We start from the raw sequence: 24,902 nt of genomic DNA on the forward strand, positions 1-24,902 counted from the left end.
TGGCTGTATCCTTGAACACACAGAGATCTGCCTAGCTCTGCCTCCCAAGAGCTGGGATTAAAGGTGTGTGCCACCAACGCCAGGCTCTGCTATGACTTGATATTAGCTCTGACCCCCAGGCAACTTTATTTACTAACATACAAATAAAATCACATTTCAGTACAAATAAAATATCACCATACTCAGGTCCTCATGTTTGTGCAGCCATCACTTTATGGATCAAAGTAGACAGTTTTTCAGTTTCTTTCTGATGACTCTGTCTTTAACACAGTTTTTGTGTTTGTTTGGAAAGACTCTCCTCTGGTAGCCCAGATTGGCCTTGAGTTCTCTATCTCCCAATGCTGGGTTTGTAAGTGGGAGTCACCAAACTCAGCTACTTTCTATTTTTGCACTTTAAACAGTATGTGAGTCTTTAAAATTGTTTCATACTTTTTAGCTGGACATGGTCGAGCATATCTTTAATCTCAGCAGTCAAGAGGCCGAGGCAGGTTGATCTTGGTGAATTCTAGGCCAGTCAGTCCTACATAAAGAGATTTCATCTTAAAAAGTTTTTAGTTTCAATCATTCATCAAAATAAATGAAAATTCACGGCAGCACCCTTCCAGAGTAGTCACTACTGACGGTTTGGTATTGATGCTTCCACTTCAGTGCAAACACACACATAGACACACACACAGACACACACACAGACACACACACACACATGTTTTTCTTGGTTTTTTTTTTGTTGTTGTTGTTAATGTTTTGTTTTTGTTTTTGTTTTTGTTTTTGTTTTTTTTTTGAGACAGTGTTTCTCTGTGTAGCCCTGGCTGTCTTGGAACTCTCTCTCTCTGTAGACCAGGCTAGCATTGAACTCACAGAGATCTGTTGTGGAATGTTATTTTAAGGTGTATTACTTTTGTTTATGTTGCATTTGTTTAACTCTGTGAAGCTGTGTTACTGTGCCTGTGTAAAACACCTGATGCTCTAATAAAGAATTGAACAGCCAATAGCAAGGCAGGAGAAAGGATAGGTGGGTCTGGCAGACAGAGAGGATATATAGAAGGATAAATCTGGAAAAAAGGGAGAAGTAGCCAGAGAAAGAAGAGAAAGCATGTCAGGGGCCAACCACCCAGCTACACAGCAAGCCACGGAGTAAGAGTAAGATTTACAGAAGTAAGAGAGTGGGAAAAGCCCAGAGGCCAAAAGACAGATGGGGTAATTTATTATTATTTTTATTTTTTTCATTTTTCTTTATTAAGAAATTTTCTACTTACTCTACATACTACCCATAGATCCCGTCTCCTCCCTCCTCCCACCCCCCAGCCCTCCCTCCCAAGCCACCCCACATCCCCACATCCGCCAAATCAAGGTCTCCCATGAGGAGTCAGCAGAGGACCGCACACTGAGCCTAGGCAGTTCCAAGCCCCTTCCTGCCGCACCAAGGTTTCACAAGGCGTCACACCACCGGTACTGGGCTCCTAAAAGCCTGTGCATGCACCAGGGACAGATCCAGACCCCCCTACCTGGGTACCCCCCAAACAGTTCGAGCCAAACAACCATCTTCTGTATCCAGAGGGCCTAGTCCAGTCCCATGGGGGCTCCACAGCCACCAGTCCACAGTTCATGGGCTTCCACCAGTGTGGCCGGTCATCTCTGCAAGTCCTCCCATCATGATCTCGACGTCCCCAGCCTGCAGTATCTCTCCTCTCTCTCATCGATTGGATTCCCGGAGCTCAGCCTGGCGCCTGGCCGTGGATCTCTGCATCTGCCTCCATCAGTCATTGGATAAAGGCTCTAAGATGGCGGTTAGGATATTCACTAGACCGGTCACCAGAGTAGACCAGCCCAGGCACCAGATGGGGTAATTTAAAGTTAGAGAAAGCTGGTTAGAAACTAAGCCAAGCTAAGGCGGGGTGTTTATGACTAAGTCTCTGTGTGTGATTTATTTGGGAGCTGGGTGGCAGGCTCCCCAAAAGAGCACAAACAAACAACAACAGAGATCCATCTTTCTCTGTCTCCTAAGTGCTGGGACTAAAGGTGTGCGCCAGCACTGCTAGGCTTTTTCTGAGTTTACATATATATGTCTCTATAAGCATGTTTAGATTTCTATCATTATTTTAAATAAGTGAAGCTAATTTGTACATATGTTAATTACTTATTTTTTATTTCCCTGAGAAGTGTATGCACACAAAATTGAAATGAGTCATATCTTTATTCCTTATAACATAATAATCTGAATACCTGGACATGGTAATACATGCTTTCAATCTGGGTACTTGGAAGGCCAGCCTGGTCTCCACAATGAGTTCCGGGCCAGCCAGAGCTACATAGTGAGACCTTGTCTCAAAAAAAAAAAAAAAAAAAAATCTAAGTAAGTGGTATCAGGTCACTGATGCCAGCTACTCTCTCTCTCTCTCTCTCTCTCTCTCTCTCTCTCTCTCTCTCTCTCTCCAGTTTGTATTTTTGACCTGTTCACTAAGGGAACAATCTGCAGCTATGTTTAGCAAAGGTGTCACAGAGAGAACATTAGTGACGGAAGCAGAGAGACACTCCAGTGTCCAATCCTTAAAATGAGGAATAGAGAAAAACACATACAATCATTTCTCAATTAAGATGACTGATATGGAAGCTAGGAGTGTGGCTTGCACCTGTAATTCCAGGACTGGCCTGTGAGCTTGAGGTCCAGCCTAGGCTTCATGGTGAATTCTGTATCAAGCCTGGGCTACAGGATGAACCTTTGTCTCAAAAACAAACAAGCAAACCAAAACACCCAAAATAAAAGTAGACTGAGTTAAGGTTAAATTGTTAAATTAAAGAAGAAAAAGAAAAGAAATTGGTGGCTAGAGAGATGGCTTGGATCCCAGCATCCACACAGCTGTTACAACCTCTGTTTCCGGTTGCAGGGAGTTGGGAGTCTTCTACTGGCACCCAGCACACACATGGTACATAGACATGCATGCAGGCAGACACTCCTACACATAAAATAAAAATAAATCAATCTTGGGAAAAACAACAACTATACGGGATTATATAAAATGGATGCAAAACTCTCACGAAATAGCCCTCTCTCTATGGTGCTTCCTCTTTGGGGCTGGCCCAGGAGAGCAGAAAGAGACTTTGTTCTCCCCAGTGAGAACAAAAACTCAGGTCTTATGGGGCGGCGGCAGAGGAAGAACCACAAGGATGTGTCTGTGATGGGGGAGTCCCCGTGGCTCCGGGCACGTTCTCTTTTTAAAAAGCCCTATCACCCCAGCCAGGGAGAGATTGGTGTATTGGGAGGTCATCCTGGGCTATATATCGAGTTTGAGGCCAGCCTAAGCTACATGTTACCCATTCCCAAGCAAAGAAAGAAGAGAGATGTGTGTGGGTGTGGTTTGTGGTCTTTAAGCCCTTACTATAGAAACAGAAATTTTCTCATACTATTAGTTTTTAAAATATGTTTATTGTCGGGCAGTGGTGGTGCATGCCTTTAATCCCAGCACTCGGGAAGCAGAGGCCGGCGATCTCTTGAGGAACCTACTTGAGGCCATTTTGAAGGCAGGGGCCATTATACCATGTTTTTAAAAATAAGTTTCTATTTGCTGTGAGAGTCGAGTTGCTTGCTCTCTGTTTCCTGGAACCTGACCTTCCCCAACCCATGACCTTGATTTGTTTTTGAGAATACCCTGACCTTCCTTGACCCCTCCCTAAGCACATGGTGGGTGACCACAGGATGTTTTTTTTTTTTTTTTAAGATTTTTATATTTCCTTACTACCCCATTGTCTCCCTTCTGTAAAAAAAAAAGGGAGGGGGGAGAGGGAGGGGCAAGAAATGGATTCAGGGCTTCTCTCTTTAACCTGACTTAGAAGGCAGTTGCTGGCCAGATCTTGGGTGCACCCCGATAAAAATCAAGCTTGCTTCAAATTTGGCTCAAATTGTGTTAGTGGTCTTATTCTCTCCATTGGGATTAACACTCTGAGGTTGAGCTAGCCTGGTCTACAGAGGGAGTTCCAAGGCAGCCAGGGCTATACAGAGTATACACACACACACACACACACACACACACACACACACACACACACACGTATGTATGTATGTATGTATGTATGTATGTATGTATGTATGTATATATGTATGTATGTGTGTGTGCACAGAAGCAAATGTTGTCTTGTGGCCCTGGTGTGCATGTGGAGGCTGGAAGGTAACCCTTTGAAGTAGTTCTCTCCTTCCAACATGTGGGGTCAACTCAGGTCATCAGGCTTGTGAATTGTATGCCTGTGTTTCCTGAACCACCTCCCCAGCCCAGCTTTTAGAGTACATATCTAAGATCTTTAATTATTTACAGCCCAGCAGTGAGAGGAAAGCCTTCCGCATTCATGACATCACTAGCCACATCTCCAGGGATGTGAAACTTGATTGCTGAAAAAGAACTTAGCCTCAAAGGAGAATCTTTTCTACAACAAGACAAAGTTGAATGCCCTTGAGGTAAAGGGAAGGGTGAGAGCACGCGTGTGCGTGTGCATGTGCGCGTGTGTGTGTGTGTGTGTGTGTGTGTGTGTGTGTGTGTGTGTGAAAACAGCTTTAAGCAAAATTTATTAAGAACCTTGAGTCAGAATTTCAGGCTTAAATGGAATGGGAACTAGAGTTTAGAGCTTGCTTCCGGTACCTTCAAAAAAGTGCAGTGCTCTTGGGTGGTCTAGGAACACTGTTGTACAACAGTGGGCATAATGGTGGTCTTGATGGTCAACTTGACTGGGTTTATAGTTACCTAAGAGATGTACCCCTGAGCGCATCTATGAGGGCATTTCCAGAGAGGTTGAGCTTTGGCAGAAAGACCCACACTAGCTGTGGTGACGTCATCACAGGGCTGGAGTCCTAGGCTGAGCAGACAGGTGAACAGGAGAAAGTGAGGTAGCACCATCATTCACCTCTCTCTGCTTTCCGACTGTGGATACAATGGCGCCTCCTGCTCCTGCTCCGTGCCTCTTGGCCATGATGGGTTAATATCCCTTTAAAATCGTGGGCAGAAATAAAGCCTTCTTTCGTTAAGTTGCTTCTGTGGGCTATTTTGTCACAGCGAGGCAAAAGGTAACTACTATGTTGGATGGTGACCACACATGGCATGAGCTCCCAGGATCTAACGGTGTCCAAAGAGATGGGATGCCAGATGGCAGAATTGCTACGGGTTAGATCCGAAGACTTCTGAGCTGCCATCCAACTCTAAGATCCAGTATTATTAGAACCACACCTGTATACAAATCCCCTTCACAGGGAGGGGCTGACCTGGACCTGTGTGAAAATGAGGCAGGGTGGACATGCAGGTGAAAGACCTGGGAATTCCTTTCAGTTAGACGTCCCCCATACAAACCTTTTGATTTTAAGTGAAACACTAAATGCATGGGCCATGGGTGGTGACAGGGTGGAAGAGCCCCTCTGAGACACCCTGAGAAGGGACATTTCATTGCAGTTTGCTACAGTACCATCACATCCAGATGGTCTCAGGCACTAGAGGGGGCCCATAAAATTCTCAAGTAGGACACCCCAAAGCATAGCACACCCTGAAGTGTGATGCCCAGAGTATGAGCCTGTTCTGCTCCACTGTGAAGGCTTCAGTCTGAGATTGCCAGTCCGGATTCACGGAGAAGGCCTGGGCTTCACTCCATAGGCAGACATCTCGAGTACTACATTGTGTTTAAGGTAAAGGAAGATGGTTGGGGATATAACTCAGTGGTAAAGCAGTAGCCTAGCATGCCTAACACCCTAGGTTTAAACCCCAGTAAAACACACACACACACACACACACACACACACACACACACACACACACACACACACATATACACAAAACACAAAAAAGAATTACAGAAGTTTTTGGTTTTTTTAAAATTTCATTTAACTAATTACTTGCCCATTTCTTCCTTCATACCTTTATTTAAATTGTAACTTAAGAATAGGTAGTGTTGGGGCTGGGATGTAGCTCAGTTGGCAGAGAGTTGGTCTAGCATGCACAAAACCCTGGGTTAAGTCCCCTGGGTGTGGTGGTTCATGCCTTTAAGCCCAGCACTGGGGAGGTGGGAGTGGAGGCAGAGGACAGCCGGGGCTGCCATAGTGGGACCCTGTGAAAACAAAACAAGACAAAAATCAAGCAAGAGATCAGGTTCTTACTCTGCTTTGATGCTGTTGGAGGTCAGAAAGCGAGTCTCCAAACTGGGGTGCTGTGACATGCTGAGAACCTTGAATCAGCAGCTGTTGGAGGTCTTCAGAAGCAGTCTCAGAACCAAGGTGTCTGTGATCTCCCCACCACCTGCCTCCTGCCTTGTTCTTTCCCAATGTGAATCTGAGAGGCCAAAATTCTTCTTGCCCAAGGCGGGTCACAGAAAAGTATTCCTTTAACCTTCCCTTCCCTTCCTGTCTAGGGGCTGGAGATAAATAACTTCTCTGTGTAATGCTGTGCAATAGGCAGCTCTTTCCAGCTTGATCCTGCTCCGTACAGAAGAAGGAAGAGGAAGGCTGTGAGTCAGAGGCCGAGAGGATCTGAATAGACAGGGCTTCCTGGGTTCATCTGTACAATCGAGTTCCTATACCTCTAGCCAGGAAAGAAAGTCTCTGGAGCAAGAGATTTCAGAGCCAAGTCTATTTTTAGATCAATAAATACATATTTTTCAGAGGACGAAGACTTTCACTGTTGTTATTGTTTGAAATAAGGTCTCTCTTAGTCCTGGCTGTCCTGGAACTAGCTATGGGGACCAGGTTGGCCTCAACTTACAGAGATCCACCTGCCTTTGTCTCCCATGTGCTGGAAATTAAAGGTGTGCACCACTATGCCCAGTGAGAGTAGTTTATCTACTGAGACTACATTCCAGTGGACTACTTTCCCATGAAGCATACTTATTTTTCATTTTTGCTGGCACTGAAGACCTTGGGTATTTATTTATTTACTTGACTTTTTAGTATTATTCATATATACATAAATAATTTAAAAATTTGAGATGGGGTCTTAATTTTAGCCCTGGATGTCCTTCAGTTCACTGTGTAGACTAAGCTGTTAGCATTTAGGCATCTGTATTGGCCTGCCCTTAGGGTCCTGACAGGATATCCCTCAGCTGCAGCCACTAAGAGCACCCCCTGTGCACATTCGCTACGTTTCCTTATAAAATGCCTCCCTTGTACACCTCCCATCTCTTTCTCCTTTCTCTTTCCCTTCCTCGTCCCCAAGGATCGCTCTCTGCCCCTTCTCTGCCCTTCTCTCTCCCCTTCCCCTCAATAAACCTCCTACGTGGGCCCTGTTGTATGGTGTGACTCCTTCCCGCTATTTTTAAAATACAACATAAGCTGTCCTTGAACTCAGATTTCTATATTCATCTGCCTCCTAAGTGCTGGGATTAAGGGCATGAATCACACCCAGCCATTTAACTAATTATTGATTTGTTTAGTATTTTTAGACAGGATCTCTCTATATAGCCCTGGCTGTCCTGGAAGTCACTATATAGAGCAGGCTGTCCTTGAACTCATGGAGGTCTACCTGTCTCTGCTTTTTATCTCAGTGCTGAGATAAAAGGAGTGCATCACTCCACCCAGTATTATATTTATTTATTTTTTTATTTATTTATGAGTGTGTCAGTGTCTATGTGTATGCTATGTGTGTGTCTAGGGAGGCCAGAAGAAGGCTCTGGACTCCCTGCAGCTAGAGTTACAGATGTTTTTGAGTCGCCTGATGTAGTTGCTGTGAACTGAACTCAGGTCCTCTGGAAGAGCAGCAAGTGCTCTAAACCATTGAGCCACCTCTCCAGCCCCACCAAAAACTTCCAACTGAACAAATAGTGCTTCCCTGGACAGCTGAGCCACAGATCTGAAGCTAATTCTAAGCTGTGGAGGACAGAGGACAGATCTTAGCACGTGTGTTATATAATGTCTTTGCTGGTGATTGAAGACAGAAAGAATAGCTGGGTATAGTGGTGCATACTTTTAATGCCAGCACTCAGGAGGCAGAGGCAGGTGGATCTCTGTGAGTTCAAGTCCAGCCTGGTCGAAAGAGCAAGTTCTAGTGAGATGATTTCTTTAAAAAAAAAAAAAAAGAAAAAGGAAAAAGAATAATCTCCATTAAATTCCTCTTTCATGGAATCGGGTGAGCAGCTTCATCTACCACAATATCAGCCTTTAGTTCCTCATTGAAAGGTTGGGGTCGGGTGCCTACACCACAAGATTGTTACGACCGTGAAATGGGTTAATACTGGAAGAACAATGTAAAGAACATTGTGTGAGAATTCTACAGCAGTGACTGCCTCCATGATAAGAAGTTGCCTAGGAGGATGGAGGTGAGTTCAGCTTGTGGCAAGTGGGAGCAGGAAAGATGGCAGGAAGAGAAACCCCAAGAGCAGAATGGAGCCAAGAGCATCCTACTGGAGAAGAAACAATGGTGGGGGCCAGAAGCTCAGAACAGGGAGAACACATGTGTCCCATGTTTTGTCGTTTTTTGGAGAAATATTGAGTATTGAGTGTCCTGACCTCTATCCCCCAGCTCTTAAATCATTAGGAAAACAACTATACAAGTCCTAATTTGCTTGATCATTGATTTAACTATCTAGTTCATTATGTTTTGAAGCTGATAAAGTAGCTGAGGTCTGATGGCAGGATTGACTGACGAGTGTCCTAAATAGTGTGCTCTCATGGGTGATAAAGGTTCTTCAGTGGTAGCTGTTCTGGTGGAAGTTCCACCTCAGCCCCTGGCACCCTGGCATCCATAATACCCAAAGAGTCTGGGATCATTAGATGGAAGCCCCACCTCTTTCTCTCCCCCAGATCTTGCCTCCTCAGAAAGTCCGCCAAACACTGCTCCTCCCCCAGAGATACTCAGGACCACTCTCACAGGGTATTTAAACTGTCTCCCCCAGAAAACAGACACATAGTTTTTAGGTCTCTCTTCTAACCACCCCCCTTGGGGGGGGGCAGGGCGCATGGGAAAATCATCCAGGAGCATTTTACCCATTAAACCTGGGCTTTTTCTTAATTTGGGTTGATTTGGTCTAATTTAGATTGCTGCATCAGTGGAGAGGCTTATGGGGTGCAGAAACTTTTCAGTAGCTATCACCACCCACGTTATGACGTCAAGTATGTCACAGATGGATGAACAAGCCATGGTATGTGCCTGTGGGGGTGGATCTCAGTGGCTTTGGGTGGACCTGTGCTTAATTGTATTGTTATTCTTGTACATATGTCCCCAGCTAGGGACTTGATAAGAAACCTCTGTTTAAACCTCAGGGCCTAGAAAGCATTTAATAGTCTGGGTTACAGAAAGTCCTTTAGGCTGGAGAAACCTAGGTGTGTACAAATCTGAGCCGAGGAGCCTTGAATGTTATTAAGGGACAGTATGAGAAGAGGAACCTGTTTGTCTTCTACAGCTGTGCTACTCCCTCCTGGTCAGACTCAAGTTCCCTGTATGAAGTGAATAAACCACAGGCCAACACCTTCTTCCAAGTTCCTGATGCAAGACTGATTTCTCCGGTTCCTTGACATTGCATTTAACGCCAACATGCTCTTTGCTGCGCTGTTCTTTCTGTTTTTCAGGTCTCTGCCCTGTAACTAATTCCCACTTCTGTCACTTTAGTCCCAGTAGAGCAGATGGTACTTGGTCTCCAGAAAGCTGTCTCTGGAGGAAGGAGTTGCTTCTAGGAACAGGTTTATTTTAATTTTTTAAAGGAGTAAATTTTTAACAATGATTTATTTATTTTTATTTTATGTGCATTGGTGTTTTGTCTTCATGTCTGTCTGTGTGAGGGTGTCGGATCCCCTGGAACTGGAGTTGCAGAGGAACTTGGGTCTGTCTGGAAGAGCAGCCAGTGCTCTTAACCACTGAGCCATCTCTCCAGTCCTCTGGGGATAGCTTTATTTTAAACACAGTGGCAAGCTCCTAAGCCAGAGGACAAACTCAGCTCAGGAACAAAGCTTTAGGCCCTAGCAGAACAAAGCCTGAGCTTTTTCCCTGCCCCCAAGGGCTCAAGCTTCTTTTTATCTGTCTGTCTGTTTGAAACAAGTCTCACTATACTGCCCTCCCAAGGCCAGGAGCTCATTATGTAGCCCAGGCTGGCCTCACACTCACAACGCTCTTGATTCAGCTTCTCAGGAGCTGGGGTTATAAAAAAAAAAAAAACGTAGTCTGAAATTTCTCCGGTTCTGCCTTGCCCAGCAGTCCTGACAGTCTCTCCCACCCTCGGGACACGTGTGCCGCCACAGTCTCTCAAGCCTGTATTCTGTAAATAAGAGAAGTTCTTAGCATAACAGAAACTGAGTGCATGTTTCCTAAACACCTTTTCTTTTCTCCCAGGACAGCAGGAGCTAGGATGCAATGACCCGGAGGAGGGCTCCAAGGCCCTAAGATGTAGGAACACTAGACAGGAGTTGAGGCCCCTGAATGACATGGAAGAACAGAGCCCCAGTGCTGCCTGCCCTGCCCCTACTCTGTGACTTAACTAGCAATGAACTTGTATTCTCTAAAATCACTGAAAGATTGAGGTTGCTTGTTACAACAATCACTTTCGCCTGGTTGACTCACCCACTAAAATTGGAAAGCGCCAATGAAAGACTCCATTTGACCTTGAAGAATAGGCAGGATAGTGCATGCAATTTCCTAACAAATTGTGACTAACCTATGCTGTGGGATGGTCTGTATGTCAAATGTGTTGCTGATTGGTCAATAAATAAATCACTGATTGGCCAGTGGCCAGGCAGGAAGTATAGGCGGGACTAACAGAGAGGAGAATTGAGAGAACAGGAAGCTGGGTGAGAGAGACACTGCCAGCCGCCACCATGACAAGCCACATGTGAAGATCCCGGTAAGCCACGAGCCATGTGGCAAGGTATAGATTTATAGAAATGGATTAATTTAAGCTGTAAGAACAGTTAGCAAGAAGCCTGCCACGGCCATACAGTTTGTAACCAATATAAGTCTCCGTGTTTACTTGGTTGGGTCTGAGTGGCTGTGGGACTGGCGGGTGACAGATTTGTCCTGACTGTGGGCCAAGCAGGAAAACTCTAGCTACAAACCTAGGAGGAGGAGCCAGTCTTCTCCAGTTTCCACTTCACCACCGGGCCTCCACATTTTCACAGCACTAGACCTTGGTGTTGGTATTGATCTGTGAGAGACACTGGAAGCCTTGTGAGAGGCGGCAGAGAACCTGGCCGTCCCGGCATACCAAGAGCGATGGGTAGCAGCTGCTGGTGGGCTCAGTTGTCCTGGATCTAAGGAAGTCAGGAAACCCACTAGGAGGGTCAGGACCTACAGAAATGTCTGTGGTGGCCACAGAAGAAGGAGTATTAGAGAACACAATTTAACCTTCCTTAGATTGAGTACAGCACACTCTAGGCAATAAGAGATGACACTGTGGGTTCTTTCTGTAAATGATCGGGACTCCCACATGGGATCAATGTGGCTTCTGTTGTGATGTCTAGAACAACGTCTTCTATTCAGAGCAGGCACGGGTTCAGGCGTGACAGGCTGTTCCAGGTCACCCCTCTCCAGTTACCTCTCTTTGACTTTCCTTGGAGGCAAGCCACGTTTGGCAAGTCCTGGGGAATCTACTTTCTATGGTGACCTGAGTGGGTGTTTTGGCATCCAAGATATTCAGTTTCCCCGCTAGCTAGAGAGAATCTCACAGGTCTTCTCTATGGCAGAAGCACGGGTCCTGATACCTCTGGTGACCGCTTTGAGTTTTCTCTTTAAATTGAGAGAAAATCAGTAGGCAGAGGCAGGAGGGTTGACCCACGTTCCTCAAACTCAGTGAATTCCAGGCCAGCCTGGATTAGAGTGAGACTCTGTCCCCCAAAGACCTCCCCAAAAGAACAAATAATGAAATAAATTGAAAAAAAGAAAGGCAGGCTAAGTTTGAGAAACCTGATTCTGAGCTGTAGTTATGTTCAAATGGGGAAAAACTGTGACAAGAAGGAGGAACCTGGAGGGAACAAGGCAAATAAAATGGATAAAAGCTGCGGGGGCCAGGGAGGTCATAAGCTCTCAGCATCTGCTTCCCTCCAAAGCTCTTGGACATAGCTGGGATGCAGACAGTAGAAATGCCATACAGATTCAGATGAATCTGTTGGGTATGGATGTATGTAGGTGTGCGTGGGGGAGTAATCAAACAGTTTAAAGCAAAGCTTTACATTTTTCTTTGTGTGTGTGGTATATCCATGCATGTGTGTGACTATGTATGTGGAATGAGTCCAGAGGTTGTTTTGGGGTATCTTCATCCATCTCACGCTCCACTTTTTTTTTTTTTTTGAGATATAGTCTTAGTTTGCTTCTTATTGGTGTAATATGGCGATATATTGTGTACCCCAATAAAGCTTACCTGGGGATCAGAGGACAGAGCCAGCCACTAAATTAGACATAGAGGTCAGGCAGTGGTGGCACACACCTTTATATCACTTGGGAGGCAGAGATCCATATGCAGAGATCCATGTGCAGAGATCCATATGTATCTCTGTGAGTTCAAGGCCACACTGGGCTACTAGAGAGAAACAGAACCAGGCAGTGGTGACACATGCCTTTAATCCCAGGAAGTAATATGGCAGGACACAGAAAGGTATATAAGGCATGAGGAAACAGGAACTCGCTCTCTTGAGGTTGAGCATTTCGAAACAATAAGCTAGTGGCTGGCCGTTCTGCTTCTCTGATCTTTCAACTTTTACCCCAATATCTGACTCTGGGTCTTTTTTTTTTTTTTTTTTTTAATTAATAAGACCATTTAGCAATTCATGTTACATCGTAATAAAATGCTATGAATAAACCAATTTGTGGAAGAAAGTGTTTATTTTTATCTTACAACCCCTAGATTACAGTCAGTCACTGGGGGAAATCAGGGCAGGAACTCAAGCAGAGCAGGAACCTGGAGGCAGAAACTGAAGTAGAGCCAGGGAGGAATGCTGCTTACTGGCTTGCTCAGCCTGCTTTCTTGTACATCTTAGGACCGCCTGTCCAGGGGTGGCACTGTCCACAGCGGGTCAGGCCCTCACACATCAATCACAGATTAAGAAACTGCCCCACAGGCTTGCCAATAGGCCAGTCTGATGGAGACATTTTCTCAGTTGAGGTTTTCTCTTCCCAGATGACTCATACTTTTGTCAAGATGCCAAACAACAACAACAACAAAATCTAACCAGCACACTCACTGAATCTAGAACTCACTGTTTCTGCTAGTCTGGCTGGCCAGAGAACACCAGGATCCTCCTGTCGCTCACCCAAGAGCTGGGGCTAGAGGAACGTGCAATCACGCCTGGCTTTCACAGGGTGCTGATGCTCTGAACTCAGGTTGTTATGCTTGCCCAACAAGTACTTCACCACTGAGCCATCTCCCTAGATTGGTGGTTCTTAACCTTTCTAATGCTGTGACCCTTTGATATAGTTCCCCCCAACCATAAAACTATTTCACTGCTACTTCATGACTGTAATTTTGCTACTGTTATGACTGTTATAAATTGTAACGTAAACACCTGATATACAGAATATCTAATATGCCACCCCAAAGGGGTTTCGACCCACAGGTTGGGAATCACTTATAGGTCCTTTTTTTTTTTTTTTTTTTTTTTCTTTTTTACTGAGATTCTCTCTCTCTCTCTCTCTTGAATTTTTGAGACAAGGTTCCTCTCTGTGTAGCCCTGACTGTCCTGGAACTCACTCTGTAGACCCGGCTGGCCTCTAACTCCATTCTCTACCATGTGTAACCTGGCTGTTCTGGGACACCTCAGCCTGTCCCAGGTGCCTGTTCCTGTCCTTCTATACCCTTTTCACATTCCAGGGTCACTGACATCAGTCTTCACTTCTCTGATTGTGTTCTAATGAGCTGATCTGATACCAGGCAAGCAGCTATGGTTTGTTGTGACTTGTAGTGTTTCTTTTCTTGGATGACCTACATTGATATAAAATATGGTTTTTAATCATATCCAGAGAAGCTGGCAAAGAGTAAATATTTCAATTATTATAGAACATTGAAAGAATTAACACATAAGGGGCCGGTGAGATGGCTTAGTGGGTAAAAGTGCTTGGAGTCAGGCCTAATGGCCTGAGTTCAATTCCTGACATTGACATCCACACAGTGGAAGGAGGGAACTGGTCCTCAAAAGTATGCATGTGCTTACACGCATACATACACAAAATAAATAAAAGTTAAAGAATTAACACATAAAATTTAAGCCATTAAAATTATTATTATTAATTGTGAGGTGAGGTGGCTCATTCCTTTTATTAAACATTTTTTATTTATATACATTTTTATTTATTTTTATATGTATGGGTGTTTTACCTACATTATATCTGTGTACCATGTATGTGTTTGATGCTCCAGGAGGCCATAGTAAAACATAAATAAGCCGATACTGAGGTACATGTCTGTAATCCCAGAACTTGGGAGGCAGAGGCAGGCAGACTTCTGAATTCCAGCCAGCCTGGTCTACATAGTGCGACCCTGTCTCAAACAACAACAAAACAGTAAGACATCAACCAAAAGGACATCAGACATTCATGAAACACTAGTTGTGGGTGCTCGGTGCTTCGCATGTTTACTTTGTTTATCAGCATTCAGCAGAAGTGGGGAGACCTCACTAGATAAGTAAGAAGCTTCAGTTTCAAGCTGATGTAATGTTTTCCATATTCCTTGCCTAAAATGCTGATCTTTTCTGTGCCTGTGGGTGAGAAACCAGTCGGCTCCTGGAAAGAACTGAGACCAAGAAACCCACGTCAGAGCCTCAGCACACTTCAGTCCACACTTAAGATGGGAAAAGAGCCACAGGAGCTGTGTGCTTTAAAAGGATAGTATCATTTGATTCTCTCAGTAAGAAGGAGATGTCGTTTTCATTTCAAGAGAGCCAGCCAGGTGTGGTGTTTCATGTCTGTAATTCCAGCACTTACGAAGTAAAGCCCAGAGGATTAGGAGTTCCAGGCCAGTTTCAAATACATAGCCAAGTAGATGCCAGTCTGCACTACATGATCTCAATATATATATATATATATAAAAATTTAAAGAATGAATAAATACTTTTTTTTTTTTTCCGAGACAGAGTTTCTCAGTGTAGCCCTGGCTGTCCCAGAAATCACTCTGTAGACCAGGCTGACTATGAACTCAGAGACCTGCCTGCCTCTGCCTCCCAAGTGCTGGGATTTTTAAAGGCATGTACCACGACTGCTTGGCATATCTGTTTGCCTAGGAAAGGCATGTACAACCACACCTGGCCGTAGATAAATAAGTTAAATAAATAAATAGATAGATAAATAAATAAAACCTGGTGCGGTGTCACGTGCCTGTAATACCGAGGCTTGGAGATGGAGGCTGGAGGATCAGGAGTTCAAGGTCATCCTCACCTACAAAGACAATTTCCATTAAGACCCTTGTCTCAAAAACAGACGGACAGACAGGCCGACTGGCTGACTGGCGGACAAACAAAGCCTGAGCTCAGTGACTTGCCAAGATGGCCCTGGCAGTAAATAGCACAGGTAGGCTTCAAATCCAGTCTGTCCATTCCAAACCCACGCGAACTGAACTTCACAGCCCGCGCCTCCCTAACTACCCGGCTCTCTGCTTCCAGGCTCTCCGCACACCGGTCGGACCGCCTGCTGAGCTCAGCACGAGCGACTCAGCCTGGCCCAGCACCGAGCGGGTGACCTGCGGGAGCGGGCGCCTCCTCCCAGCCGTGCTCCCCCGGCAGGTCACACCTTTCCCGCCCGCAGCCCCACGCGCGGCCCGCAGCGAACTACACTTCCCGGCAGGACGCGGCGCGCGCACGCGCACGGGGGGCCTCCGCCATGGCGACAGTGCTGTCCAGGGCGCTCAAGCTCCCGGGTAAGGAGTCTGCAGCCCGGCGACCACGCCGCCGTGGAGGCCTGGCCTGGGGAGAGGGGCAGGCGAGGCGAGGCAGGCGCGGCGGGGCCTGGCTGTTAGCCGGGAGGGCTGCAGCGCCCGGGGGACGGGAAGGGGCGCCCGGGTGTGGGTCGGGGACCGGGGACGCTCGGGGACACTTGGGGACTCTCGGGGACTCCCGGGGTAGAGACTGCTGGAGGCGCGCGGGGCCGGGTCGGGGCGGAGGGGCGCGACGGTGACTGTCAGGTCCCAGCGCGTGTCGCCGCGGTCTCCCAGGGAGGGCCGGCCACCGGAGCATCCTTCCCTGAGCACCGGGACTCGCTGCTGCTATCTGGGGTTGGACCAGAGGGGGAGCCGGGGGCTGCAGGACTGTAAGTGAGTGGCCTGGGCGGAACAGCATCTCCACTCGCTGACAGCCGCCTTGCAGCAGAGAGCTAGCCGAGGCAGGTGTTCCCCTTCCTCCTGTGTGGAGGAGGAGAGCGAAAAGATTAGGAAAATGGCTAATTGAATCGCACGGGGTCACACGGCAGGGGGCTGTGCTGTTTGAAATGCGCTGTTTTAACCAAAGCGCATTTATTCTGCCGTTAGCAAAAATTTGAACATTCAGAGCTTTCGAAAAATTTGTTGCTCTACTTAAACATTTAAACACCAAGTTGTAAGCATTTATCGGCTGATCTCTTAAGAGCGGAAGCAGTTGCTTTCCCTGGCATGTTAAAAAGCGTATCTCCGATGCCCAGCTTGAGGCTATTGGTGGGGCTCAGGGCCCTTATTCTCAAAGAGTTTCTAGTCTGCTACCTTGAAACCAGCCTGGTGTCTTAGCTGACCCGAGACTTCATGTCTTTAGATCTTTTCCCCTTTCATGGGCCGCTTGGAACACTGGAAAGAACACCGATAAGATCTATCTTGGAATGTGTACATAATACTGAAATTAAAAGAGACATGTTTTCCCTGCAGGATTCATTTACTCTGAAGAAAGTACTCCCCCCCCCCCCCCCCCGTTTGCATGCTGTCTTCTCAAAGGCATAATTAAATGACAGGCACTTTTAGCTTTTTATTTGTTTTGGAGTCCTTGTTTTATTTCAGCATAGATGATTGTTATTCTCTGAGAATAAAGCTGCAGAAAGGGGGTGTACCTCATGGGTAGAGTGCTTGCTTAGCACACACCCAACCAAGTTCAATCCCCATCAGTGGAAAAAAATGTTATTAATATTCAAATGGAGGGGGAACAAGAGAGAATAATGAGATGAATATGAGCAAAACACAATACTATACATGTGTAAAAATGTAATGAAACCGGCATTTTGTATACTATTCAAAATAATATTTAAAAAAAATAATTGGAGAATATCTTGCCTTCTGTGTCTTCATTCAGAGAATGTGGTGCACACAGTATACTCCTCAGTGTATTGGGCTGTAGTTATTTGGTCAGCTGACAGCATAAAGTGGAAGATTCCTGTGTTTGGAAGGCAATTTGGCCCTGAGGGCTGAGCTATGATCAATACTAAGGCCTGCATACAGATCTATATGCCCTGCCCTGTATGTGATGTGGATTTTTTTTTCTTTTTTGCTTGTTTTTCTCCTGGTCTTTCCTTTGCCCTTTTTCTTCACTACCCAAAATATAATTTGTGGTTTTTATATTAGGTAGAAGTTGCTTTCTCAAAGCTGTTTTTGGATACCTTGTAATTGGGGCTTCGAGGCTGCGGTCCTGGTTGTTACCGTGCTGTGTTTCCTTAGGTAACCCTCTTAGAACTTTTCTGTGTGGGAGAAGTGAATGGAACTGTGGCTAAGAGCAGGAGACGGCTCTGGATTTGACTGGATCTGTTTTGACTTGACCTCTGTGTTGAGGATCTGATCCAGGGCCTTGTAAATACATGCTAGGCATGCAAGCTACCGGCTGAGCCTCATCCACAGCCAGGCTCCAGACTCACTTGGTTAGCTGTTTTACCCCTATAAGCTTCAGTTTCCTCATCTGTAATAAATAGTGTTCTTCTAGAACATTCTCTACATGCCACACACACTGCATCTCATGTTTATCTCACAGGGTTATTTGGAGTGGTAAAGGAGATAGTTGTACTTAGGAATGTAATTATCTTCTCACACATTAGCCATTGTTTTGGTCATTAGTAGCTTCTGGGGGCAGTACACTCTGAAGGCCTGATCCAGCAGTGAGTGACACAGGGACCGAGCTCTGCTGGGGATGCATTTCATCATCTAAAACCCTTTCACTGAGGTCACAATGGAAAGGCATTTGGCTCTCCTGCCTGGCATGAGGTTAATAAGTAACAGAGGGACAATGTGACATTCATAAAGCCTGTAGGACGGCTTATCTCTTAGGTATATGTTTTTTTAGTTTTAAAGTTAGAAGGTCAAACACTGAAGGGACTGTTAGAGTACAGTGTTATTGTTGTGGTTTGTTTTATGATACGTGACTTCAAGGACTGTGCCTCTAGATAAACTAAGCCATATTGGGAATTATTTGCATTGGTGCAGGCACATGTCCCATCACATGGGTGGCTTACAGTGTAAGCTGAGGTATAGGGTGTCACAGGGTAGCGTACGTCTCAGTGTATTTCCCTAAGCACACCTGGGCATAACGCAGTCGCATCCCTTCATAGGAACACTTCCTCTGCACATTTGGGAACACTGTTGAGTCACTGTCTCAGTCTCCTAGGAGGAAAGCAGTGACTGTGAAGAGCTTTTCTATCAATGTGTTATGAAACCAGTGTCTTCTCTTGTATTCTTTGCAGACATAAAAGAAAAGTTATATAAGCGTGTGTGTGTGTGTGTGTGTGTGTGTGTGTGTGTGTGTGTGTGTGTGTCTATGTGGGGGTATGTGTGGGGGTATGTGCATGTGTATGAAGGAGCCCATGGTGGCTAGAGGCAGAGGATCTCCTTGGAGCTAGAGGAACAGGAGGTTGTGAGCTGCCTCATATGTGCGCCAGGAATTAAATGCAGGTCCTCTGCAAGAGCAGTGCGTGCTCTTGACTACTAAGTGATTTCCCAGCCCCTCTTTGCAGACATTTCACTGACTAGAAACCTAGGTTTGGGAAGATGGCTCAGCAGGGAAGAGCGGTTGCTGTACAAACCTGAGGCCCTGAGTTTGAATTCCTAGTACCCACATAAAAAGCTGGGCATGGCTACACATGTGCCTATAATAACCCCAATGCTGTAGGGGGTAGAGGCGGGAGGATTCCTGGGACTTGCTGGCCACTAACCAGGTTCAGTGTGAGATCTTTTTTCAAGAAAATAAATTGGAGAGCAATGTAACAGGACACCCGCCATCCTGGCATGTGCATGGGCACATACATCTGCATACACATTGTACATACACCACACACACACACACACACACACACACACACACACACATACACACACACACACACCCATACCCACTACGCATACCTATACACCATGTATACACACACCACAATACATACATACATATATACATGCACGCACATACCTTACACATGTGTAACACATGTCACACACACATATACATCACATACAGACACACCACAAATACACACATGTACAGGTGCTTGTGTACACACACACACACACACACACACACACACACACACACACACACACCCCTGGGTCCTCACCAAAAGCAACAGATTCAGAAAGAGTGAGTGCTCGGACCCTGGACTATGAAGTACAGACTCATGAAGTACAGACTCATGTCTGGTCTGAGTGTGGCCTAAGGCTAGTCAGGGGCTTCTTTCTGCTGTTTTTAGTGAATAGACAGGAAAACAAAACAAAACAAAACAAAACAAAAAAAGCTTGCATAGTCAGAACTTGCAGTCTGTAATAACTAAACCAAAGTTTGTTTTCATACTATCTGTGTTAATGTAAGTTTGAATAGTTATCATGCTCCAAAGGTTGGTCTAGAATTGGCCCTAATCTGCTGAGGTCTTTAAAGGCACCAGCCAATGATGGCTCTGTGCTCTGGTGTGCTTGTCTTCATACTTAGAGGCCCTGGACTTTATACCGTAAGTTCTTCCTATGATGACTTTGGAGACACGGTCCTGTTACTCCCTCCCCACTGCCCATGTAGCCTAGGCTGGCCTGGAACTCACTGCACAGCACAGAAGGACCTTAAATGCCTGATTCTCTTGCCTCCACCTCCTACATGCTGTGATTACAGGCATATGCTACCACACCTAGGTGAAGTTAGCCTATTACAATTTTTTTAAAAATACGTTTAGTGTGTGTGTGTATGTGTGTGTGTGTGTGTGTGTTGGTGTGGGGAGGCAAGGGGCATGCACGCTTGGCACACATGTGGAAGTCAGAGGGTAGCTTGCAGGAAGGGAGTTTATGTTGTGTGGTCCTGGGGATTGAACTCACACTGTCACATTGGCACCCACTGAGCCATCTGTCTGGCCATTTCCCAGACTGTTCTCAAACTCTTGACCCTCCTGAATTACATGCTCCACCACACCAGCTGCCAGTTTGACTTTTGTCTGTCACTGTTAGACATGATTCTTCACCTTAAGCCTGGATGCGATGCCATTCCTTGCTATCCTTGAAGTCCTGTACTTTTAGTAGAACGTTCAGTGATGATTATTCTCTGTGTACCCTTTATTCTGCAGTTAGGTTTGGCTTTATTGTGGTCTCTCTCCATCTTTCTTTTGTGTCTCCTTTAAGTACTGCAAGATGGTCCAATTTTTTCCCTCCGGTTATACATATCCTGTATCAGTCAGTTTCTTAGGGTTCTTAGTGTTTTTATTTGGTTTGAGTTTTATGAATACCTGTGTGGGTTTGTGCGTGTGAGTGCTGTGCCTATGGAGGCCAGAAGAGGGCGTCAGATCCCCTGAAGCTGGAGTTACAGGCAGCTGTGAGCTGTGAGCTGCCTGAAATGGATCCTGGCAACTGTACTCAGGTCACGTGAAAGAGCAGTGTGTGTGCTTAACCATAACCATTGAGCCATTTTTCCAGCCCTGGTTTGAGTGTTTTGAGATGGGGTCTCTTTTTGAAACTCACTAAACAGCCCAAGCTGGCCTGGAACTCGAGGCAGCCCTCCTGCCTGAGCCTGCTAAATACTGGGATTACAGGCATGGGCACCACAGTCTGTGGCCTTGGGAGGTAGGAGTAGCCAGTGCAGGCTTTGAAGAACTTACTTGCTCCAGTTTCCTAAATGCTTAAACCTCAGTTTCTTCCTCTAGAAAATGGTAGGCATTTCTGTCTTAAAGCTATTACACAGGCTTACTGAGGTGAGATATTCCAAGTGCTCAGAAGGAACGCCCAGCCGTGATACCCTTTTAATTTAGCTAGGTTCTCAGTAGTCATCATCTGTGTCTGATTTCAGCAATATCTATTCTTTTTGATGATTCTATAATTTTTCTGCTGTTGACTTTTTTTGAGACAGGGTCCCACCACACAGCCTTTAAACTCATGATTCCCCTGTCTCAGCTTCCTGAGTGGGGAGACTGAGGGTGCCAGACAAGTAAGAGTGTTTTTTCTATATATACTCTGTTATTTTCTTCATTGTTCTGATCCCTGACTGTTGATATTTCATCTTTTCCATTGAATTGTAGTTGCTTCTTAGAAGTATTACGTCTTTTTATGAATCTTTATTTCAAAAAAGATGATATTAATTTTTTTTGGAATCCACTGGGAAATAATCTGTTTAATATTTCTTTCATCTTGTGGTAGGACTGGTCTATCTTCTTCCCTGAAGCAGTGCTGAAGATAAAACCCAGGACCTTATCCGTGCTGGGCAAATGCTTAACTCTAATCTATATCCCTAGTTGCCCACCCTCCCAAATGTTCTTTTCCTGATCTTATTTGCTGTGTTTTGTTGTAGCCTTCCTTGAGTACTTGTAGAACTCTGTAGTGTCTTAGGGAGTGAATGCTAATGTTGGTTTCTTTCTCAAGACTATTCCTGTTTTGATTGGGTAGCTATTTTCCTTTGGGTTAGTGGCTGAGCAGGTAGCAGAGCTGGCCAAGACACGGAGGGAGCTGGGGCAGTTAGAAGCTAGAATTTAAAGAGGGCTTGGAGCTCAGATCCTGTGATGGTTTGAAAGAAAATACTCCCCAAAGGGAATGACACTATTAGGAGGTGTGGCCTTGTTGGAGGAAGTGTGCCACTGTAGGGGCAAGCTTTGAGGTCCCTTTTTCTCCACCTTCCATCAGTGTGACTGTCAATCAACTTCCTGTTGCCTGCAAGATGTAGGACTCTCAGCTGTTCCTCCAGCACCATGTCTGCCTGCACACCACCATGCTCCCCACCATGATAATAGACTGAACCTCTGAAACTGTAATCGAGCCACCCCAGTTAAATGTTTTTATTTATAAGAGTGGTTGTGGTCATGGTGTCTCTTCATAGCAATAAAAATCCAAACTGAGACAAATTCCTTTCCCAGCAGTTCACTTCTGGCTGCCTCTGTCCAGGCTCGCAGAATGCATGGGGCTCGGAGTGCTGACACAGCTTTGCTTCTTCTGTGCTGACTTTATCTCTTATCTTTGCTACTTGAGTTGTGGAAGTGGATCTGAGCTCGTTTTGGTTTATTCTGTTTTTGTTTTGTTTCTGTTTGTTTTGAGACAGTCTTACTATGGAGACCTGGCTGGCCTGGAACTCAGAAAGATCCATCCTCTTCCCTCTTGAATACTGGGATTAAAACTGTGCACCACCACACCTGGCATCTTAGAGCTTGGGCTGGCCTGCAGCTCACTATGTAGACCAGGCTGATCTGGAACTTGTGGCAATCCCTTGACCCTGCATCCCACATCCAGATATTTTGTTTTGTTTTGCTTTTGAGAGAGGATCTTATGTAGCCCAGGCTGGCCTGCAACCCACTTTATAGAGAAGGCTTCTAATCTTCCTGCTTCCACTTGCCCCAAGTGCTAGGGTTGCAGGTGTGTGCATGTGCCCGGCTTTATGTGGTGCTGGACTCAAATGTGGGCAGGCACTCTCCTAGATTCCCAGTTTATGCTTTGGTCACCACCAGTTCAGTCCCAGGGCAGCCTTAAGTTCTCCAACCACGATTATTGTAATCTGTCACAGTTCAGCGATATTTTGTATTGATTTCTCTGAGTTATTGTCTGGTTTCTTTCTCCCAACTGTGTTGTGTTTATCTAAGTTGTTCTATTACCAATAAAGACTGGGGAGTCAGATATTGGGGTGAAAACCTTATAAATCAAAGAAGCAGTGGCAGAGAGACCAGCTGACCTTCTCTCTAGACTTCCTAGACCAAAAGGGGTGAAGAAAAGCCCGAGAATCTCCAAGTGCCTCCCCACTCCTTCCTGTGCCTCTCTATCCATATCCCAGATTCTCCATGTTCTCTATGGCTAATTCTTGTCAACTAGTCCAGTCAGCTAGTTGCTGGCCCTGCCCCTGATTCAAGGTTAACTTTATTAACACAGTCTCACAGTGCCACGGTGCAATCCAATATCCTGCAGTATTTCCCCCTTTTTTGTCTAAATGAAAAGGAAAGGTTTTAACTCTAACATAGTAAAACTATGTATAATAAGAACAGTTATCAAGTAAGAATTACATTCGCTGGGCGGTGGTGGCACACGCCTTTAATCCCAGCACTCGGGAGGCAGAGCCAGGCGGATCTCTGTGAGTTCGAGGCCAGCCTGGGCTACCAAGTGAGTTCCAGGAAAAGGCACAAAGCTACACAGAGAAACCCTGTCTCGAAAAACCAAAAAAAAAAAAAAAAAAAGAATTACATTCACAATGTCTAGTCCATTTGTATTTGAAGAAAATACTCTATTATCTATCCTATCTTGATGAATCCAAAGTTTTATACCTAAGCTTTTGTAGTGGGTAGCTGTTCTGGCTATGACCTTGAAGCACCATCCTTAGAGATGCAACAGGTAACTGCTCCACCTGCTTATGACCTTGAAGTACATGCCACTGGGGCATGGCCCCTCGGGACCCTTAAGACCTAAGGCACATAGGCATCTTGCCTCTCTTCGCTCCATGGTAAGACTTGGATGTGAGACTGATCCAGGCAGCTGGAACAGCATTCCAGAACCTGTATCAATTCTGTTCTGCACAGTGAGTTTTCCCCCTTAATAAATCCTTTGCTCTTAAACAGACTTCATGGATTTCTTGTATTACCAGCCTAAAATATCCTTTTAGACCTTAAAACATTTTCTTAAATAAGCAACTTAAGCTTTTATAAATTTTACATCTCTTGGTAATTTTTTTTCTAAATTTAGTAACAAAGAAAACTATATAACTATCTAGTCTTCAACCCCCATCAGAGATCTGAGAAGGATAAAATATTGCCTGAGTAAAAATTTTGGAAGTGCAGGGCAAGCATCTTCCAAAACTATAGAAATGACAGAGACAGCTGCCTGGACAATCACCCAAGGTTCCTTTGCAATGCTAGGGCATTCATCTTCAACCTATGGGCCTAGAATATCTGACAGACTTTTCTGTGAAGCAGGAATTTTAAAGTACTAGCCTACTTTGTCTTTGCAAAGTTTGGCAGTGAGCTTTCTTTGTGTCCTGCTTGTCCAATTTGGACAACATTCTGTCAGCAGTTGAGGCAAGGGAAGTTTCTTGCCCTGTGGCTAACTTTCCCACAATGAAAGCAAATGTATGGGGGTTCGTCGGTGCCCATCATACTCTCTGAAGTAGATTGGTGCTGCCAGGAGTAGACATGTCTCACTGTCGTGAAAAGCCTTATGTTATTAAAACATCTTAAATGTTTTATTCTGTAGATCTCTGAAGTGTTTGAAGACCACCTATCTATCTAAAATACATGAGGCTAAATAAAGCTTTTTTCTGTCTACATCTAAACTCTTACTACAAGTTTGATTGTTATCTTAATTATCCTAAATAATTTAATAATAGCTTTCAAGGACTAGAACTTTACATTACAATTTTAAATGAGTTGCATAGGTACAATACCTTACAGTATGTTATAACAAAAATAACCTTAAATTTGTATTAATATACAAAAATCCATACCAATGCAAAATATTTGAGACTAATAGTTGCTTTTTAGTCTAAAAGTAGATTCAATAATCTACCCTTTTATCCTATCATTCCTATATACCCTCTTTTTTCTTTTTAGAAAGAGATCCTGAATCTAACCTCCTTTTCTTAATTTCCTCCCTGACTATGACCAATAACA

At 45.1% G+C, this 24,902-nt stretch overlaps 1 protein-coding gene across 1 annotated transcript in view; it reads left to right on the plus strand.

The window, feature by feature from the left end:
- The first annotated feature begins 15,551 nt into the window (after positions 1 to 15,551).
- Positions 15,552 to 24,902, plus strand: part of Fam234b (family with sequence similarity 234 member B) — a 49,724-nt gene continuing 40,373 nt past the window's right edge. The window contains exon 1 of the mRNA XM_059258710.1: positions 15,552 to 15,786. Coding sequence (XP_059114693.1) covers positions 15,750 to 15,786 — 37 coding nt within the window. The 5' untranslated portion in view covers positions 15,552 to 15,749. The remainder of the gene's footprint in view (positions 15,787 to 24,902) is intronic.

Source organism: Peromyscus eremicus, chromosome 3 (assembly GCF_949786415.1).
Source record: "Peromyscus eremicus chromosome 3, PerEre_H2_v1, whole genome shotgun sequence".
NCBI lineage: Eukaryota > Metazoa > Chordata > Mammalia > Rodentia > Cricetidae > Peromyscus > Peromyscus eremicus.